Source organism: Lithobates pipiens, unplaced genomic scaffold (assembly GCF_037356315.1).
Source record: "Lithobates pipiens isolate NorthernLeopardFrog02 unplaced genomic scaffold, aLitPip1_a1.2 Scaffold_19, whole genome shotgun sequence".
Lineage (NCBI taxonomy): Eukaryota > Metazoa > Chordata > Amphibia > Anura > Ranidae > Lithobates > Lithobates pipiens.
In genome coordinates, this window is record NW_027507764.1 from 134,714,900 (window position 1) to 134,736,721 (window position 21,822).

At 47.3% G+C, this 21,822-nt stretch overlaps 1 protein-coding gene across 1 annotated transcript in view; it reads left to right on the top strand.

Annotated features, from left to right (window-relative positions):
* The window catches only part of STK31 (serine/threonine kinase 31), a 661,901-nt gene that overhangs the window by 249,436 nt on the left and 390,643 nt on the right, over window positions 1–21,822 (top strand). Inside the window, exons 7-8 of the mRNA XM_077491295.1 lie at window positions 1,121–1,482; window positions 8,034–8,196. Coding sequence (XP_077347421.1) covers window positions 1,121–1,482; window positions 8,034–8,196 — 525 coding nt within the window. The remainder of the gene's footprint in view (window positions 1–1,120; window positions 1,483–8,033; window positions 8,197–21,822) is intronic.

Here is a 21,822-nt window from a genome sequence, read left to right on the forward strand (position 1 = left end):
AAAAGTTATAGCATCTACAAAATAGGGGATAGTTTTATGGCACTTTTATTAATATATATATATATATATATATATATATATATATATATATTTTTTTTTTTTACTAGTAATGGGGGCAATCAGCGATTTTTTTTTTTTTTTTTTTTTTTTTTTTTTTATCTTTTTTAACGTGACTGCAAAATTATAGCGGACACCTTTGGAGCTATTTTGGGACCATTGACATTTATACAGCGATCAGTGCGATTAAAAATGCACTGATTACTGTCCAAGTGTGGCAGTCAAGGGGTTAACCAGGAGGGAGCGCTGCAGTGGTTAAATTTGTCCTAGGGAGTGATTCTAACTGTGCGTGGGATGGGCTGTGTATCAGTGACAGTGTCACTAGGCAGAACGTGGGAAATGCTTGTTTACATTAGCATTTCCCCATTCTTCCTCTCTGTGAGACGATCGCGGGTATCCCCAGAATCTGCGGGACCTACGGTCGGACTCACGGAGCTTGTGCCAGGCACGCGCGTCTGCTAGCCAAACCTCGCGAGATCACGTACAATGTGATTTCGTGTAGCTGAGCCAACATACCACAGTAAAACTGCGGCGGCTGGTACACAAGCGGTGAAAGGTATACGAGATTCTCTGGAACATACCATGCCTAGTATTCAGCTTTTTATGGATATCCTTACATTGAATAACTAAATAATGCCTTTGTTTGATGGATTGTAGTCATATGCACATGCAAAGTGTCTTGCTGTGTTCTATTCGTTGCCTTTACCACAATAAAAACAATTGCACTGGAGAATTGCTATGAACCGATGAAATGTTTCTGTATTTTGTACATGATAATAAAAAAAATCCATTTTGAATGGTCCTCTTTCATACTTAGTCATTCTTGATTTCATACAGTCTTGCACTAATTATAGTTATACCAGTTATTGGCAGCTATGAAGTTACATTAACAAGTATTATTTTGTCCTCGGTTTGTAGAGGCCTTACTTGATGTTTCAAACATTACAGCAAGATGGTGACTAAATTCAGAAGAAAATTTTAAATATCTAGGGTTTTTTGTGGTGATTTGTTTTAATCTGACTAGAAAGTGTTAATTTTTTTTTTTTTTATATCCTCCACTTAGGGCTTGCAATTTCTATCAAAATTGATAGCTGATCAGCAAATCTCTGTACAGCAAAAAACAGTCTACAAAGATGGAACTATCGTTGTCCAGGTTTTGCATGATAACCTTGATATTGGAGAGGAGGTGGTAAGAAAAGGTTTTGCTGAGAAATGCAAGCTGCTGTGCTCTCAAAGTAACTCCCGGGAAACACGTGAGGTTGTTGCAAACCATGAACAAAGCCGCTTTTCATGGCCTGTTAAAACTGTAGAAAGACTTCCTATGCGTGAACCAAAGACGTTACCTTTCCTTAACCGAGTTATCTCTGAACAGAAAGCGTCTGATCAGCAGGGAAACAATGGAAAGAACAGTTTTCAAGTAGGAAGGTAATCCAAAATGTTCTACTGTTGGCATCACCAGCAGTTTGTAGTATATCAATTTTTTATTATTGGTATTTCTCGTATATTCACCAACTGACACAGCTTCTCTCTTTAGACCATTGGGTTGTTATGCCACCTTCAGGAGAGGACTAGGCATTACATGTTAATATGTGATAATAAAACTAGAACTTTCTAGTTCCGCTCAAGGGGCGATCCCTTAGGTAACAATTCCTCAGCATGCTTCTGCAGCCTCAGTTTTATTTTACCTAGTGAAGGAGAAGGACCTAGGAACCCTGACAGGCCCGTCGGTCCGTGGATTTTTCTGCAAAAGCTTTGCTTTTTGCGCAAGATGAATGATCCTGTGATCTGCTATCAACAACCGGCTGGGTGACAGGCTGGATACCCTTATCCTTGTAGTCTCCTCAGCCTGGCCAGTGAGCGTGTGCAGGTCGCAGCTACACGCTAGGCCGGCCACGACATACCTCAGCTCCAGAGGTGGTCGGTAAGCTTTTATGCTCCGGGCCGCACATATGATCAGGCTACTGATGTCTGCGTCAGTGTGCCGAGGCCAGCAGCCACCCTTTACTGATCAGAGTGTGGGTCTGTGATGGAATGTCTCCCAGCTCTTCAGGACTGGTAAGTACAGCTCTCCCTGCCTCGATGGGGTTGAGCAACTGGGCATTCCCTAGGAGTTCACTTCGGGGGTCCCTCACCTCCCTCTCTTCTCTCCCTGTCCCTATCTCCCCCTCCCTCCCTGTGGGGGATGCTGCAAGTGGTTGCTGAGCGGGGTGTGTGTGTGTGTGTGTCTGTACAGGGGCTCTCCGGGGGGGCTGCGCTGGCTGGCTGTGTCGTGTGATGTTTTTTTTTTTTATTAACATGGAGGTGCCTGTGAGGCTGTCTCTGAGATCTCTGCAGCGCTGATCACCGCCATTTTTAGTCGCTGTACCTCATGGTTTTTCAGTGTAAGCGGCCAACTTGGGTATGGGCAAGGGACAGCATTCTCTCCTGTTTTTCAGCAGCCATTTTCCCTGTTTTTTTTGTCCTTTATACTGGACGCCCGGTGGCCATTTTCTCAAAGCCTGAGCACGTTTTTTCTGCATCCCCTAGAGACAGCATGTGTCCTTGTAGTCCGGCAGCCATTTTCCCAGCGCTTTATGTCCTTATGCTGGACGCTTGGTGGTCGTTTTCTTTGAGCCCGACCACATCGCAGAGCGGTTTCAGCGCCATAAGCAGCAGCTTTGACACAGAGCGAATTCCTCTGCACTGGGGAGCTGTCAGAACACGAGCACTACATGCTGGACAGCGCAGAACCTGTCAGGTTGGTGACTCCTGCAGGAAAGAGCACCTTAGCCAGCAGCAGTAAGGAGGATGGGACCATCACTGTCCCAAGTTCCTTTCAGGTGGCATACAGGATTAGGTCAGCATGGCTTCAGAAACTAGTGTTTCCTCCCACAAAATCCAGGCAATTGCAACCGGTTTGCCTGTGAAAGGCGCAGTGCCTCTGGACGCGTTGTCGGCGGTCCTCAATTCGTTTGTTACCAAGCTGGAGGTGGTGCATGGTCGCCAAGGTGCTATAAAGCGGCCCCTCCCCCCCACCCCACCCTCTGGGGAGAGCTCTGATGCAAACTCGGGCCTTGCTGATGCCCCCTGCTCTGTCATTTCAGATGACGCTGACCAGGACCGTTCGGACAGTGAGGATGAGTCCCCGTCCAGGTCCGTGCACGATAAAGCGCTTGTAGGAGCACTTATCACAGCTGTGCATGGTACCCCGTAAAATTCAGGAGCCAGCAGATCCTTTTGCTGATATAGCGGTCCCTTTTGGGTACCGTAAGCCAGCCCGTTCATCTAAGGTGTTCCCGTGTCCGACTTATTTTGACAAGTTCATTTACAAGGAATGGGGTCGACCGCAACGGACCTTTTTCGATCCCCAAATATATGGAGGTATGTTACCCCTTTGAGGAAAGCCTTCTCAAGAAGTGGTTTGCTCCTCTGGTCGTGGACCCCCCCAGTATCCAGGTTAAACAAAGTAACCACGATCCCTGTAGAGGGGACTCCTCGTTTAAGGATCCCATGGACAGGAAGGCAGAGGCAGTGGCTTGTTCCTTGTTTACGGTTGTGGGGTCAACCATGCGACCAGTACTGGCATCCGCACTTGTGTCGCAGACACTGAGTAGGCAAAACTGTTGCACCACGAATTGGGAGAACAGGCTTCTCCTGTCTGCGTGGAACTAGCAGACCGACTAGTGCAGGCCTTAAGTGCGTTTGACGCGGCCCTGGATAACCCTCCCTCTGTTATCCAGGGCTTCAGTGTCAGCAGTGCCTGATTTGGCTAAAATGCTGGTCTGCAGACCAGGCATTCAAAAAAGCCTTGACGGATCTACCCTTCCTTGGTGAGCGGCTCTTTGGAGCCTCGTTGGATGACATTATAAAGAATGTCACAGGTGGCAAGAGTACCTTGCTCCCACAGGCCAGGAAGACTAAGCCACGTCGCAGGCAAGGGCCCACATTTTCCACTCAAAAGAGGGTTTTTCGTCCGTTTGGGACTTCGGTTAAACGCTCCCAGTCCGACAGGACGACCTCTGAGGGACAAAAGCGTCCCTGGAACCGCAAGCCTGCGAGCAAAGTGCTATCGCATGAAAGTTTGCCACCGCCCGTCACACAGGTGGCCCTGGGTACTCTCCCTCTGTTATCGGTGTCAGCTGTGGTGCTGAGGTGCCTGATTTTGCTTAAAATTCTGGTCGGCTGACCAGGCATCCAAGAAAGCCCTGATGGATCTACCCTTCCTTTGCGACCGGCTCTTTGGAGTCTCTTTGTATGACATTATTAAAAAATGGCACAGTTGGTAAGAGTACACTACTCCCACAGGCCAGGAAGGCTAAGGAGCCACGCCGTAGGCAAGGGCCCTCATTTTCCGCTCACAAATGCCTTTCGTCCGCCCGGAGCTTCGGGCAACCGCCCCCAGCCCGACAGGACGACTTCTGATGGACAAAAGCGTCCCTGGAACCGCAAGCCTGCAAACAAAAGTGCTACCGCAGGAAGGTTTGCCTCCACCGGCAACTCGGGTGGGGGGTCGCCTTCGGGAGTTTGCAGCCTGGTGGACCTCTTGGCTGTCCGACCAATGGGTCTGCGATCTGATTTCCTCTGGCTACAAGATGGAATTCCTCCCTTGGCCGCAAAACAGATTCCCCTCCAGCATACCCGTACTCCTGGCTCGCCGGGAGGCCCTCTTGGGGGCGGTAAGAGAGCTGCTGAATCGTGGGGTGATAAAACCTGTTCCGGAATCAGAATTTTTCCAGGGGTTCTACTCAAACTGTAGTCCCCAAGAAGGAAGGGGTACGTCCAATCTTGGACCTAAAAGCCTCACTTACTTTGTAAATGTACAGGGGTTCAGAATGGAATCAGTTTGCTCAGTTGTCGCTGCACTCCATCAAGGGGACTCCCTAACGTCTTTGGACATCCAGGATGTGTACCTGCACATACCCATATGCCTTGAGCGTCAGGTTTTTGCGATTCGCAGTTGGGGAAGCCCACTATCGGTTTGTGGCTCTTCCCTTTTTGTTTGTCATCAGCCCCCCGAGTCTTTACCAAGGTATTGGCTACTGTTTTGGTATTGCTGCCACAACGTGGGATCGCGATCGTGGGTTACCTAGACAATCTCCTCCTGAGAGCATCTTCAGCCTCAAAGTTAGAGGAGGATGTGGTGATCACCATGCAGACCCTGCAGGAATTTGGGTGGCTGTTGAACCTAAAGAAGTCGGTGATCGTATCGTTTGGAGTACCTAGGCTTGCTGCTGGACTCCATGGAAGCGAGAGTGTGTCTCCCTTCAGACAAGCTGCAGACTCTCAGAACCGCAGTAAAACTGCTGATGAACTGCAAATGGTCATCGCTACGCTTCTGCATGCGAGTCCTAGGACTCATGGTGGCCTCCTTCGGGGCAGTACCATATGCCCAGTTCCACACCAGAGTTCTGCAGAAGGAGATTTTGACGAAGTGGGACAAATCTCCATTGTCCCTGGATCAACAGATTCAGGTGAGCCAGTTAGTCAGGGATTCCCTGATCTGGTGGCTGATGTCCTTGGTACTTCAGACTGGGAAGTTGTTCCTACCTCTGAAATGGACGGTGATCACAACGGACGCCAGCCTATCTGGCTGAGCTGGAGTAATGGGAGTTAAGTTGACTCAGGGCCTCTGGTCGATGGCGGAATCCAAGTTGCCGATCAGTCTGCTTGCTCTGAGAGCAATCAGGCTATGCCTCTCCACATGGTCGATGAGACTGCGAGGTCGTCCGATCAGGATGCAGTCAGACAACGCCACGGCTGTGGCATATGTCAATCACCAAGGAGGAACAAGAAGCTCGGCCGCCGTACAGGAGGGCGCTCACATACTTCGGTGGGCAGAGTGACATGTACCGGCCCTGTCGGCCATTTACAACCCGGCAGTGGAGAACTGTGAGGCGGACTATCCAAGTCGCCAGATGCTGGACCCAGGAGAATGGGTGTGGCATCCGGAGGTGTTCAGGTTACTGTCCCTGCTGTTGGGCACACCAGATATGGATCTTCTGGCTTCCCATCTCAATTGGAAGGTGCCAGGACAAGGGATTCGTGGTCGGGCGCGCTGGTGGCTCCGTGGGATCAGTACCAGCTGATCTAGGCCTTTCCTCTACTAAAACTGTTTCCATGTCTGCTTCGCAGAGTGGAAGCCAAAGGGAATCCCAGTAATACCGATGGCCCCAGATTGGCCTCAGCGTCCTTGGATACGCAGATATAGTGCGCCTGGTGGCAGACGCTTTCTGGCGACTGTCATTGTGAGAGGACCTTCTATCTGAAGGTCCTATTCTCCATCCTGCCTTACCATCACTAGCTTTAATGGCATGGCTTTTGAGAGCCAGGTGTTGAGGAACCGGGGTCTTTCAGACTCAGTGATCCCAACTTTGCTGAGAGCACAGAAATCTTCTTCTTGGAAGATGTATCATTGTACCTGGAAGGCCTACATCTCCATGTGTGAGGAGAAAGGATGGCGTCCGCGCTCCTTTTCTGTATCCAGGATCCTGCTGTTTCTACAGCAAGGTGTAGACCAGAAAATGGTTTTAAGCACCATTAAGGGACAAATATCAGCTTTGGCTGTATTTTTCAGCAACCCCTGGCGTCTCACTCTCTAGTGAGCAATTTTGTTAAAGGAATCCGACATGTAGTTCCTCCGGTGCCTCCACTGTTACCCCCGTGGGGTCTGAAGCTGGTGTTAGCGGCGCTTCAGAACACGCCATTGAGTATATCAGAGAGATTCCCCTGTTGACTCTTTCCCAGAATGTGGTCTTTCTAGTGGCCATCACTCGACCAGGAGGGTTTCTGAACTGGGGGCCTTGTCTTGCAAGTCACCCTATCTGGTTATCCACAGGATAGGGTGGTGTCGCTATCACGACCTTCTTTTCTGCCGAAGGTGTTTTTCGGAGTTCCACATCAATGAAGCATTCTGTTACCATCTCTTTGTCCTAAGCCGACACATCCTAAGGAGGTGGCCCTCCATTCCCTGGACATGGATCGGGCTCCGTGGGATTTTTGTCTGTCATGTCTCCCTTCCGGAAGTCTCCTTGTTTGTTTCGGTGGCTGGTCCGAAAAAAGCATAGCGGTCTCTTCAGCCACCTTTTCCAGGTGGATTAGACAGATTGTTGTACAGGCCTACACTTTGAAGGGTTAGGTGCCCCCTTTCCGGTCACAACCCACGCTACAGGACAGTCGGAATGTCTTGGGCCTTCTGAAATCAAGCGTCTGTCGATCAAGTGTGTAAAGCGACTTGGTCCTCTGTTCACACTTTTACAAAATTCCACAAAGTAGATGTCTGTGCATCAACAGATGCCTGTTTTGGCCACAAAGTTTTGCAGGCGGCTGTATAATTGAAATTGCATAAATAATTTTTTTCCTGTTTTTTTGGGGGTAAAAACGCAGTTTTGGTGTGGTTTGAGGGTAGTGCTTCTCTGTTGAGGAATACCCTGTTTTTTCGTAGTGGTTATTCCAAACACTGTTGTTTTTTTGTGGGTAAAGTTTTTTTACTAGCTCTCACATGCCATGGTGGATGAAGTTTTTTTTGCTGTTTTCCCAACCCTCATTTTGGCACTGCTTGGGGACATCCCAATGGTCTAAAGAGAGAAGCTGTGTCGGTTGGTGAATATAAGAGAAAATAGGATTTTTTGTACTCGCCGTAAAATCCTTTTCTCTGTAATTAATCGACTGACACAGCACCCGCCCCTCATATTTTACTTTATGTTCTACTGCTTGTTGACGTACTGAGTAGCATGCTGAGGGGTTGTTACCTAAGGGACCACCCCTTGGGCCGAACTAGAAAATTCTAGTTTTGTTATCACATGTTAACATGTAATGCCTAAGCCGCTCCCGAAGGTGGCATAACAACCTAATGGTCTAAAGAGAGAAGCTGTGTCAGTTGGTGAATATACGAGAAATACCAATAATAAAAAATTGATATACTACAAACTGTCAGTCAGTGAATTACAGAGAAAAGGATTTTACGGTGAGTACAAAAAATCATATTTTTTTTGTTTCAGAATTTCTCCTGAATTAAATGGCCTTAAAATTGATCAGAGGAATTTGGACGAAAATAAGCTGCTGAAGGATGAAAATAAGCTACTGAAGGATGAAAAAGAGAGCTTGTTGCAGAAGATTAGAAAGCTAGAAATGCATTTGCAGAAGATGCATCTTGATATGAAGGTACAGTGTACATAGCACACTAATATATTAATATTATGCAGGCTTATTGTATTTGGTGACTACTACCACTTGCTTTTATGTGTTAATGATGCCTACATATTTGATCATAAAACATGACCACACAGATTCATGTTTTTTGTTAGACATTTAAGATATGAAAGGCCATAGAATTTTTTACTTTAATGAAACCATGCTTGGGCAATTGAGGTTGGCAAGGTATGGTAAGTGGTTAGTGTTTAATATTAGGATAAGTTTATAGGAAAGCTAATTGTTGTGTTCATTTTTTTTTCTATAGCAGAATGACGGCCAGGGGATGGTTCACTTATTCTGACTGGGTGTCATGACGTCCAGCAGGATAACATGCCAGTGCACACCCGCAGGCTAGTGCAGCACAGCGATCAGTGGTGCTGTGTCTCACTCTGACACACTGCATCTCTGATCGTAGTAATTAACCTCTGACGGAGGCTCCTTACCATGTGATCAGCTGTAATCACAGCTGATCACAGAGTGAACCAGGAAGTTCTGCTAAACGACTTCCCTCTGTTTGCGCTGACAGGGATTCCATCCATTTCCATCTTTTTTTAGCTTTAGTAAAAATGAAAACCCCAGTGGTGATCAAATGCCACCGAAAGAAAGATCTATTTGTGGGAAGAAAATGATAAAAATGTAGTTTTGGTACAGTGTAATATGGCCACAAAATTGTCATTCAAAGTTCGACAGCACTGAAAGCTGAAAATTGTCCTGGGAAGGAAGATAGGAAAGTGCCTGGTATGGTTAATATACATACAGTATCTCTCAAAAGTAAGTACACCCCTCACATTTTTGTAAATATTTTATTCTATCTTTTCATGTGACACTGAAGAAATTACACTTTGCTACAATGTAAAGTAGTGAGTGTACAGCTTGAAAAACAGAGTAAATTTTCTGTCCCCTCAAAATAACTCGACACACAGCCATTAATGTCTAAACCACTGGCAACAAAAGTGAGTACACCCCTAAGTGAAAATGTCCCAATTAGCCATTTTCCCTTCCCAGTGTCATGTGACTCGTTTTACAAGGTCTCCGGGGTGAATGGGGAACAGGTGTGGTAAATTTTGATGTCATCTCTGTCTCTCACACTGGCCACTGGGAAGTTCAATATGGCACCTCATGGCAAAGAACTTTGTTTGGATTTGAAAAAAAATGTTGCTCTACATAAAGATGGCCTAGTCTATAAGATTGCCAAGACCCTGAAACTGAGCTTCTAAGACCATACAGCAGTTTAACAGGACAGGTTGCACTCAGAACAAGCCTCGGCACGATCGACCAAAGAAGTTAAGTGCACATGCTCAGCGTCATAGCCAGAGGTAGTCTTGGGGAAATAGATGTATGGATGCTGCCAGCATTGCTGCAGAGGTTGAAGGAGTGGGGGGAAATCAGCCTGTCAGTGCTCAGACCATATGCCGCACACTGCATCAAATTAGTCTGCATGGCTGTCATCCCAGAAGGAAGCCTCTAACGATGATGCACAAGAAAGCCCGCAAACAGTTTGCTGAATACAAGCAGACCAAGGACATGGATTACTAGAATTGTGTCCTGTGGTCTGAGAGCAACATAAAAACGTATTTGGTTCAGATGGTGTCAAGCATGTGTGGCAGCAACCAAATGAGTACAAAGACTGGTGTGTCTTGCCTACAGTCAAGCATGGTGGTGGGAGTGTAATGATCTGGGGCTGCATGAGTCCTGCCGGCACTGGGGAGCTACAGTTCATTGAGGGAGCCATGAATGCCAACATGTACTGAGACATACTGAAGCAGACCATGATCAACATGCCAACATAACCCCAAACACACCTCTAAGACTACCACTGCCTTGCTAAAAAAGCTGAGGGTTAAGGTGATGGATTGGCCAAGCATGTCTCCAGACCTAAACTCTATTGTGCATCTGTGAGGCATCTTCAAAGTGAAGGTGGAGGAGCGTAATGTCTCCAACATCCACCAGCTCCATGATGTTGTCATGGAGGAGTGGAAGACGACTCCAGTGGCAACCTGTGAAGCTCTGGTGAACTTCATGCCCCCCCCCCCCCCCTAAGAAGGTTAAGGCAGTGCTGGGACATAATGGTGGCCACACAAATTGACACTTTTGGGCCCAATTTGGACATTTTCACATAGGGGTGTACTCAGTTTTGTTGCCAGCGGTTTAGACATGTGTTGAGTTTTTTTGAGGGAACAGCAAATTTACACTTATACAAGCTGTACACTCACTACTTTACATTGTAGCAAAGTGTTTTCACATGAAAAGATGTAATAAAATATTTACAAAATCGTGAGCGTGTGTGTGTGTATGTATGTATGTATGTATGTGTATATATATATATATATATATATATATTTATATTTATTTATAATACACTTACCGGACACTTTATTAGGTGCACCTGTTCAATTGCTTGTAGCGCAATTTGCTAATTAGCCAATCACATGGCAGCAACTCAGTGCCTTTAGGCATCTAGATGTGGTGAAGACGACTTGCTGAAGTTTAAACCAAGCATACGAATGGGTAAGAAAGGGGATCTAAGTGACATTGAAGGTGGCATGGTTGTTGGTGCCAGACTGGCTGATCTGAGCATTTCAAAAACTGCTGATCTACTGGAATTTTCATGCACAATCATCTCTAGGGTTTACAGAGAATGATCCAAAAGAGAAAATATCCAGTGAGTGTCAGTTGTGTGGATGAAAATGCCTTTTTGATGTCAAAAGCTCAGAAGAGAATGGGCAGACTGGTTCAAGATAAAGGCAACAGTACCTCAAATAGCCACTTGTTACAACCAAGGTATGCAGAATGCCATCTCTGAACACACAACAGATTGAACCTTGAGTCAGATGGGCTACAGCAGCATAAGACCACACCAGGAAACTGAGGCTACAATTCACACAGACTCACTAAAATTGGACAACAGAAGATTGTAAAAACGTTGCCTGGTAAGATGAGTCTTGATTTCGGCTGCAAAATTGAGATGGGATCAGAATTTGGTGTAAACAATGTGAAAGCATGAATAGTCCTTCTTTGCATCAACGGTTTTAGATTTTTTTTTTTTTTGGTACACTTTGGGCTTCTTGGTACCAATTGAGCATTGTTTAACCACTTGAGACCCGCGCTATAGCCGAATGACGGCTACAGCGCGGATCTCCTTTGCCGGGACTACGTCTATTGACGTCCCGTGCACGAGAGGCCTGAGGGGCGCGCTCTGGGATCGGCGAGTCTGAGACTCGCCCTGATCACCGATCCGAGCAAGGGGTCGATCCCGACCCCTTATCACGTGATCAGCTGGCAGCCAATGACAGCTGATCATGTGATATAACGGAGCCGGTAATCGGCTATTATTCCTCCTCGCGCTGTCAGCGCAAGGAGAGAAAAAAAGAGCCGATCACCGGCGGCCGTGATCGGAACATCAGTCCCGATCTCGGCCAGCCCTGCCAGTACCCACCTGCCCCCTGCCAGTGCCACCTAATCAATAAATAAGTGCCCCCCGTCAGTGCCACCCATCAGTGCCCGCAATCTGCCTCAACGGTGCTGCACCCCACATATCCGTGCCCTGCCAGTGCCCACCTGCCCCCTCATCACTAAACATAATTAAAAAATAAGTGCCCCCGTCAGTGCCACCCAGCAGTGCCCACAGTGCCACCCAGCAGTGCCCACAATCTGCCTCAACAAAGGTGCTGCACCCCAGTGCCACATATCCGTGCCCATCAGTGTCATCTACCAGTGCCCATCAGTGCCACCTATCAGTGCCCCTTAGTGCCACCCATCCGTGCCACCCATCCGTGCCGCACATCTGTGCCACACATCTGTGCCGCCCATCCGTGCCATCTTATCTGTGCCCATCGGTGCCGCCTTATCTGTGCCTATCAGTGCCCACCAATGCAGCCTATCAGTGCCCACAAGTGCAGCCTATCAGTGCCGCCTCATCAGCGCACTTCAATGAAGGAGAAAAATGACCTGTTTGCAAAATTTTATAACAAACTAAACATGATTTTTTATTTTTTTTGCATCTTTTTTTGTTTAGCAAAAAATAAAACTGCCAGCTGTAATTAAATACCACCAAAAGAGCTCTATTTGTGGGAAAAAAATTATAAAAATTTCATTTGGGTACAGTGTTGTATGCCCGCGCAATTGTCATTCAAAGTGCATCAGCGCTGAAAGCTGAAAATTGGTCTGGGACTGAGGGGGGTTTAAGTGCCCAGTAAGCAAGTGGTTAAATGCCACGGCCTACCTGAGTATTGTACAGTGTACCCATCTTATGATTTAAAAAGGCAAAAAGAGGAGAGAGAAGCGCCAAGCCAATCCTTTAAGCAGCCTAGGAATTTATTCAGTAGAAGGGTGAAAAATAACACTAAAAACTTGCATGAACTGCGGAGCACTTTTAGAGTTTTAGAACTGCTGAGAGCTGGGAGGGAGGTCTCTATTGACACATCCACGAGCGCCATGTATTAGCCGCAGCTGGAGCTTCGGGAGACACTGGCTTTGTGCCTCTTGATGGGAGTGGTCCAAAGCCGTGAAACTGGGGATACAAACAGCCACATGCTGTCTGGCCAGTCAGAAACCGATTCGAAGGCACGATCACGCCTTTATCAGCGGTGATTAATTTTTTTTATCATTTTGTCCCCAAAAATAGAGCTTTCTTTTGGTGGCATTCGTTGACCTTTGCGATTTTTCTTTTTGTGCAACAAATAAAAAAAGACCGAAAATTTTGGAAAAAAGATTTTTCTTTGTTTCTGTTAATTTTTTTTGTAAATAAGTAAGTTTTCTTTAATGACGGGCACTGATATGGCTGCACTGATAAGGTGGCACCGATGAGGTGGCATTGATGGGCAATGATATGCGGCACTGATGGGCACTAATGATGGGTACTTATGGGTGGCACTGATAGGTGGCACAGTTGGTCACTGATAGGTGGGCACTGCCATGGATGGGCACTGGCATGGATGGACACTGATATATTCACCGATTGACACAGCTCCTCTCTTAGCCATTGGGTTGTAATGCACCTTTAGGAGAAGACTAGGCATTACATGTTATGGAAAACACAACTTTTAGTTCCGCCCAAGGTAACTACCCCTCAGCCTGCCATGCAGCCATCAGTTTTATTTTGCCTAGTAAAGGACAAGGACCTAGGAACCCTGACGGGTCCATCGGTCCATGTTTTTTTTTCTGCAGAAACTTTGTTGCGTAAGATGAAAGATCCTGTGATCTGCTATCAACAGCCGGCTGGGTGACAGGCTGAATACTGTTATCCTTGTAGTCTCCCCTGCCCGGCCAGCGAGCATGTGCAGGTCGCAGCTACGCGATAGGCTGGCCACAATGTACCTTAGCTCCAGAGGCGGTCGTGAGCTTTTATGCTCCGGGGCGCACATATGACCGGGCTACTGATGTCTGCGTCAGTGTGCCGAGGCCAGCAGCCACCCTGTACTGATCAGAGAGTTGGTCTGTAATGGAATGTCTCCCAGCTCTTCAGGACTGGTAAGTACAGCTCTCCCTGCCTCGTGGGGCTGAGCAGCTAGGCATTCCCTGGGAGGTCGATTCAGGGGTCCCTCACCTCCCTCTCTTCTCTTCCTGTCCCTATCTCCCCCTCCCCCCTTGGGGGATGCTGCGTGTGGCTGCTTAGCAGTGTGTGTGTGTGTGTGTGTGTCTCCTGTGCAGGGGCTCTCCGGGGAGGGGGGGGGGGGCTGCACTGGCTGGCTGTGTCCTGAGTGGGTTTTTTCATGTCCTTGCCGATGCCTGTGATCTCTGCAGCGCTGATAACTGCTTTCTAGCTCTGTCTCATGTTTTTTTCAGTGTCAGAGGCCATCTTAGGTATGGGCAAGGAAAGCATGCTCTCCTGTGTCTCAGCAGCCATTTCCCCTGTGATTTGTCCTTATACTGGATGCCGGCTGCCATTTTCTAGAAGCCCAAGCATGTTTTTTCAGCTTCTCTAGAGACCGCATGTGTTCCTGTAATCTGGCGGCCATTTTCCCAGTGCTTTATGTCCTTATGCTGGACACTGGTCGGCCATTTTCTTTAGCCTGCGCACATTGCATAGTGGTTTCAGTGCCATTAGCAGCAGCTTTGAATGACACAGAGCGTATTCCTCCACCTGGGAGCTGTCAGAGAACATGGCCAATACTTGCTGGATAGAGCAGAACCTTTCAGGGTTGTGAGTCCTGCGGGAAAGAGCCCCTCAGCCAGCAGCAGTAAAGAGGGTGGGACTATAACTGTCCTAAGTCCCCTTCAGGTGGCAGACAGGGGTAGGGTAATCATGGCTTCAGAAACTGGTGTCCTAAAAAAGTTGGTGATAGTACCGACTCAGCGTTTTGGAGTACCTAGGCTTGCTGCTGGACTCCAGGGAAGCGAGAGTGTTTCTCCCTTCAGACAAGCTGCAGACTCTCCGAACCACGGTAAAACTGCTGATGAACCGCAAGTGGACGTCGCTTCGCTTCTGTATGCGAGTCCTGGGACGCATGATGGCCTCCTTCGAGGCAGTACCATATGCCCAGTTGCAGAAGGAGATTTTGACAAAGTGGGACAAATCTCCATTGTCCCTGGATCGACAGATCCAGGTGAGCCAGTTAGTCAAGGATTCCCTGATCTGGTGGCTGAGGTCCCCGGTGCTTCAGTCCGGGAAGTCGTTCCTACCTCTAAATTGGACGGTGATCACATCGGATGCCAGCCTGTCCGGCTGGGGTGGAGTAATGGGAGTTCAGTCGACTCAGGGCCTCTGGTCGACCGATGAATCCAAGTTGCCGATCAATCTGCTTGAACTGAGAGCAATCAGGCTATGCCTCTCCACATGGTTGATAAGACTGCGAGGGCGTCCGATCGGGATCCAGTCAGACAACACTACTGCAGTGGCATAGGTCAATCTGTTTCTACAGCAAGGAGTAGACTAGAAATTGGCCTTAAGCACCATTAATGGACAAATATCAGCTTTGGCTGTCTTTTTTTTTTTCCAGTGACCCCTGGCGTCTGTCTCTAGTGAGTACTTTTGTCCAAAGGGTCCGGCATGTTCCTCCGGTGTGTCCACAGTTACCTCTGTAGGATCTGAATCTGGTGTTATCGGCGCTGCAGAAACCGCCATTTAAAAATATCAGCGAGATCCCTCTGTTGACTGTTTCCCAGAAAGTGATCTTTCTAGTGGCCATCACAATGGCCAAGAGCGTTTCGGAACTGGCGGCCTTGGGGCGATTTGCCGGATATCTGGTTATCCACAAGGATAAGGTGGTGTTGCGTCTGCAACCGTCTTTTCTGCCGAAGGTGGTCTCGGCTTTTCACATCAATGAGGACATTGTGTAACCATCTCTGTGTCCTAAACCGACACATCCTAAGGAAGTATCCCTTCATGCTCTGGACGTGGTTCGAGCTCTGAAGGTGTATTTGTCTGCCACGGCTCCCTTCCAGAAGTCAGACTCCCTTTTTGTTTCGGTGGCTGGTCCAAAGAAAGGCATGGCAGTCTCATCGGCCACCTTTTTCTAGGTGCATCAGACAGATTTGTAGTACAAGCCTACGCCTTGAAGGGGCATGTGCCCCCCTTTCCGGTCACGCCCCACTCCACACGGGCAGTCGGAACGTCTTGGGCCTTCTGACATCAAGCGTCTGTCGCTCAAGGGTGTAAGGCGGCAACCTGGTCGCCTGTCCACACGTTTACAAAGTTCTATAAGGTAGATGTCAGTGCATATATGCTGTATAGTTGTAATTGTGTAGACCATTTTTTATTTTTTCCTGTTTTTTTGGACAAAAACGCAGTAACTTTTAAGTTAATGCACTGTTGTATTTGTTAGCACAGTTTTTGGTGCGGTTTTGAAGGTAGGATCTCTCGGTTGAGGAGCACCTGTTTTTTTTTTTATTTATTTTTTTGTGGTGGTTTTTCCACAAGCTGTCCTTTTTGTGGGTAAAGTTATACTATTTTCCTCTTGCCATGGTGGATGAGGTTTTTATGCTGTTTTCCCACGCCTGCTTGGGGACGCCCCAATGGCTAAGATAAGAGCTTTGTCAGTCGGTGAATATGAGAGAAAAAAGGATTTTAGTACTCACCGTAAAATCCTCTTCTTACATCAGGGGACATAGAGCCATAGTAATAACTATGTGGGTTATATCAGCATATCAGGTGCTGGACACTGGCACGCCCCTTAAGGCGTGAACTTCCCCATATAACCCCTCCCGTTACTGGGAGGAGTCCGTTTTTTCGCCAGTGTCTAAGGTGTTGGGCACGTGTAAGGATGTGTACTGAGCTTCACGGGTAGTAGTCCTTTGATGCGAGCCAGCCATCCTGACCGGATCCATTCTGATGTCTCCGTAACAGACTAAATGTGCGGTACCCGGGCCTCGTCATCCGAAGACACGAGGTTTTGCCTGCAAATGCTTTTAAGCTGTGCCTTGGGATCGAGTACTTTTTGGTAGTGAGGCTAATAAAAGTTTACTGGCAGGGTCTGCTCACAGGTCCAGGATTGCGGGATTACAGTGTACCCCTGTTCCTGAAGGTTTAGTTTCAAGGTCTTGGAGCCTACAGTGAAGGGAGAAGATTGGGCTTTTTATCTCTGATAAAGCCCTGCAGCGGAAAGGTAGGGGAGATTTTCTGAAAGGATTCTCTCCTTCCATGTATTTATGTTGTCATGTCATGTCTGTGTCACCACTGAAGGCTGTATTGAGCACTCACCATTCTGACGCTGGAAACGGCAGAAGCTTTCTCTCTCCTCTCCGTTCAAGCCAGCTCGGGCCCTCCGGTATGAAAGGGGGGGGGGGGTCTGATCACTCCCTGAGCCTCCAGAGTGGTGTTTTTTGTTCCTTTGGATGCCAGCCCGCTGCCTTTTTTTCTTTGGGGCAAATCGCGGCCGTTTTAACACACCCCCGCACTTCCCTAGTTGAAAGGGGCCGTTTTCGTGTGGGGGGCGTGGATAAACTGCGTTAGACACCGGCCACACGTGGAGGAAGTATTTTAAGCTACACGAGCAGAGCTGCAGTCTGAAATGGGGGGGTTCCAGCTATTAATGCTGTAATCAACTCAGTGAGCAGAGTCTCGCGTGTCCAGTGGATAATGCGCTGATGTTAAAGGATCCAGCAAGTTAAGGTTGGATTTTCCTTTTAAAGACAAGATGTCTTTTGCAGTTCTGGCTGCAATTGGAGTAGCTCAGTCCATTAACCCCTTAACATCTGCTCCACTATTGTGGTGGAGCACATTTTGAGTCACGCCAATGCATTGGATTGTGGACTCCAAGGGTTTAAGGAACAGGTGTGAGATACTTGAAAGTTCTGCCTGATCAGCAGGCCCGACAAGGGGCTGGTGTATTTGACACATTGGGTCCTTCATAACATCCGTGAGACACAATCATTTAAGCCTTATACTTGGACCATTTTTGCAGAGGTCCGTGGCCGAGATATTGGTCAGCCGAAGCACTAGGTGAAAACCCTTAGCCAGTCTGTGTCACTTGCTCGGGTACGACTTTTTAGAGTGGATAAGTACATCCAAATGGGGTAAAGCTCTCTTTACCAGTAAAAGGAGGTTCAAACAGTTATACTTTAATCATGCAACCTCTCCTATGCCTGGGGTATCTGCCTTTAGGCAGTCTCGACGGTCTCAATCGTCAGGTTCAGGAGAAAGTTCCCAGGGGCAGCACCAGGATCTTGGGGGCAGAAAGCCCATGAAGCAGAATGCTAAGGCCTTCTCATGAAGGAGCACCCCACTTGTTTGATTGAGGGGAGAAGTCCTGCGATTCTCCAAGTCTGGCAGGAACAATGTTAAGATCAGAGTGATTTCTGCGTTTTTTTTTTTTTTCCTCTAGGTTACAACTGGAGTTTCAAGAGCCCGGATGGCCCGGCCGGCTTTCGATCCGAGGGTCCGGGGTTCGGGTCCTGTTTGTGTGCTACTTGTGGGGTCCTTGGGGTTGCTGATGCGGCAGTCTTATGCAAGAGTGTCCGTCTCCTCAAAGAATGCTCCTAAGGTTCCAGAAAAAAAAAATAAAAAAAAAGAGAAGTGTCTCTTTCTGGCCTCTGGATCAGCTGTTATCCTAGTCGGTGATATCAGAGATTCCCTTAGTGGAAAAGTTTTTTGGCTCAAACCTTTTAAGATCCCAGAGCCAAGCAGAGAGGTAAGAACCACTCTAGATCTCGGAGATCTGAATCGGCACTTGAACATCCGATCCTTTCATAATTCGATCGGCTGTGTCCATCCTGCAGGGAGGGGAGTTGCATATCTCCATGTGCCAAAGTTTCCCGCTTACCAGAAATCTCTGGGCTTAGCCACAGCACTACGAGTGTTCTGAAAGATTCTGGCACCTCCATTAGCCAGGTTAAAGGCTCAAGGCATAGCGGTCCTAGCCTATTAGAAGATCTACTTTGAATAGATCATTCAGTCTTGGATCTAAAACCAAAGTCTGATCTTAGCTGTAGATATCTGAAATCTCTAGGTTGGATTCTCAGACTAGGAAGATTCTCCTTAAAACCATCAAGGAGGTTACTTGGGGGCTGGTTATAGATACCATACAGAAGAAGGTATTCTCACCCCAGACATGAATCAGTTCCATTGTAGGACTAATACAACTTATCAAGATAAAGGAAAATTCCTTCATTTTGGCTGCAGGAGATTTTTAGGGGAAATGGTGGCGTCCTTCAAGGCTGTCCCTTACGCGCAGTTTTTTTTCAGAATGCTTCAATACACCATCTTGTTGGTCTGGAATAAAGAGGATTCAGGCCTTGTTTGTTTCCAATACACTTGGCTCCCGACATAAGTCAGAGCCTAAATTGTTGGTTGTTATCCAGCAGGAGGGAAAATCTTTATCCTGCAAGGTGTTAACAGATGCCAGCCTTCTAGGCTGGGGAGCAGCCCTGGAAGAAGATTCTTTCCAGGGGAGATGGTCCAGGTTAGAGGACCTTGCCTATCAACTTTGTTGGAAGTTTCAGGCAGTACATCTGGCCACAGAGTCTTGGCAGTCAGATTATGGGACTGTCCTGACAGGATTCAGTCTGACAGAGCCAAGGCGGTGGCTTACATAAAAATAAATAAAAAAAAAGGTGGTGAATAATGTTCTAGCTTTGGCAGAACACAACACTCACTGCCTATCGGCAATTTTAATGTTTCAGGTGTACTACTTGAGACGCCAACAATTTCCGGGAGAATTATCTCTTTACCACGACATCTTCCTAGCAATATGTCAGATGGGCTACTCTGGACATGGACCTATTCGTGGCCACATTCATTAGTAAGGTCGACAACTTTGTCAAACAAGGGGTTCGCTAGCAGGCGGAACAGACGCATTAGTCTTCTCAGGGGATCAGTTCTCACTGAGTATTTCCTCCAGCTCTGCTACTTCAGCGCGTTCTGCACAGGATTAAACAGGAACAGAAGGAGGTGATTCTGGTGGCCCCAGCGGGTCCCAGAAGATCTGAATTTATCGAGATCATAAGGAGGGCAGTTGAAGTCCTTTGGACTCTGCCATTATAGCCAAACCTTCTTGCATGGAGTCTGGTATTTCATCCTACTTTACGGACAAGGAGTTTAATAGGTTTGACTGTTGAATCCCACTCTATAAAGGATCACTGGTGTTCTTCTGTAGTGTCTATTTTGAATAATGCCCGGAAGCCGGCTTCCAGAATCACTTATTATAGAATCTGGAAGGCGTAGGTTTCTTGGTATGGATCCAGGGGTTGGCACCCCAGGAGGTATGTCAGTAGGCAGGATTCCTGCATATGGGATCTGAAATGAAGCTGGCCTTGACTTTTATCAAGAGCCAGATCCAGGCCAATGTCCGTCTTTTCCTATGCCCTCTTCCCACACTTGGTGCGTAGCTTATTCAGGGGGTAACACGGTTTATTCCCCCCTATCAAGGCACCTCTAAATCCTTAGGATTTAAGATAGCTCTTGTTGGCTTTGTTAAATCAGCCGTTTGAACCTTAAGAGAAATTCTCTTGGTTCTTTGACAAGAAAGATATTCTTTTCTGCTTCCCATTTCTTCTGCTAGAAGAGTATTGGATCCAACGGCTTTGTCTTGTAAGAGCCATATTTCATTATGTATAAGGACGAGGTGATTTGATGTCCTCATCCTGAACTCTTACCAAAAGTGGTAACGGGTTTTAATTTAAACCAAGATATTATCCTTCCTTCTTTCTCCCCAGAAGCCTTACTCTGGGGAAGAGAAAGCACTACAGTCTCTTTAGGTAGTAAAAGCGATCATAATCTATTTAAGGGCGACCGCTCAGGTTCGCAAAACACAGGTTTTGTTTGTACTGTCAGAGGGTCCAAGATATGGACAGGCAGCGTCAGGATCCACTATTTTCCAAATGGATTTGTCAAGTGATTGATCAAGCTTCAGCTTAAGGAAGAAAATTTTTCCTTCTCATATCAAGAGCACACTCATCCAGGGCGATTAGTGCCTCTTGAGTGGTGCATCATCAGGCCTCTATGGCTCAGATTTGTAAGACCGCAACAATGGTCTTTGGTTCAGACGTTTATTCGATTTTTTTCAAATCAGTATTAAAGGTCATGAGGATATTGCCTTTGGGCACAGCATACACTGCAGGCTGCAGTAGGAGTCCTCTGGCCTCCTGTTTCCTTGATTCTGTCTCCCCCCCCCCCCCCCCAGTTGCCATTGCTATGGGACATCCCACACAGTTATTACTATGGCTCTGTGTTCCCTTATGTAAGAAAAGAAAATAGGATTTTTAAAACTGCTTACCTGTAAAATCCTTTTCTTTGATGTACATCAGGGGACACAGAGGTCCCTCCCTTCTTATACACTTTGATTGCTTGGCTACAAAACTGAGGACACCCAGTAATGGGAGGGGTTATATGGGGGAAGTTCACGCCTTAAGGGGCGTGCCAGTGTACAGCACCTGATATGCCGACATAACCCAAATAGTTATTACTATGGCTCTGTGTCCCCTGATGTACATCAAAGAAAAGGATTTTACAAATAAGCGGTTTTAAAAATCCTATTTTTCTCTGTAATTCACCGACTGACACAGCACCCGCCCCTCCTATTTTTCTTTACGTTATACTGCATGTTGGCGTACTGATGGCTTTATGGCAGGCTGAGGGGTTGTTACCTAAGGGACCGCCCCTTGGGCGCAACTAAAAGTTCTGTGTTTTCCATAACATGTAATGCCTAGTCTTCTCCTATAGGTGGCGTAACAACCCAATGGCTAAGAGGGGCGCTGTCAGTCTGTGAATTACAGCGAAAAGGATTTTGCGGTGAGTACAAAAAATCCTATATTTTTTTTAGCTGGACCATAATGTTGACAGTGCCCATTTGTGGGCACTGGTTGGCATGTATTGTGCAAATTTTTTCATATGTGAATGGCCATGGTGTACATTCCTACATCGGTGTAGAGATGTGTCACTGACACACCGCACCACCGATCGGCGTGATGTGCGCCCCCACAGGCGCGCGGCCGTGGCTATCCTGAAGGATGTCACATGATGCCTAGTCAGGCCAACTCCGCCACCTTGTGGATTGTCCAGACAGCGTGCGTGGGCGGCTCCTCAGTTTGACAGCTTTCCTCTTTCCTTTTTGCCTTTCTCTTTCATAGTGATTGGATTCCCCAGCCTCCGCCTGAAGCTGCCTCGCTCCCTTTGCAGCCTCCATGAAGAGCCTTTTTTTTTTTTAGACTGTATTTTTTAGG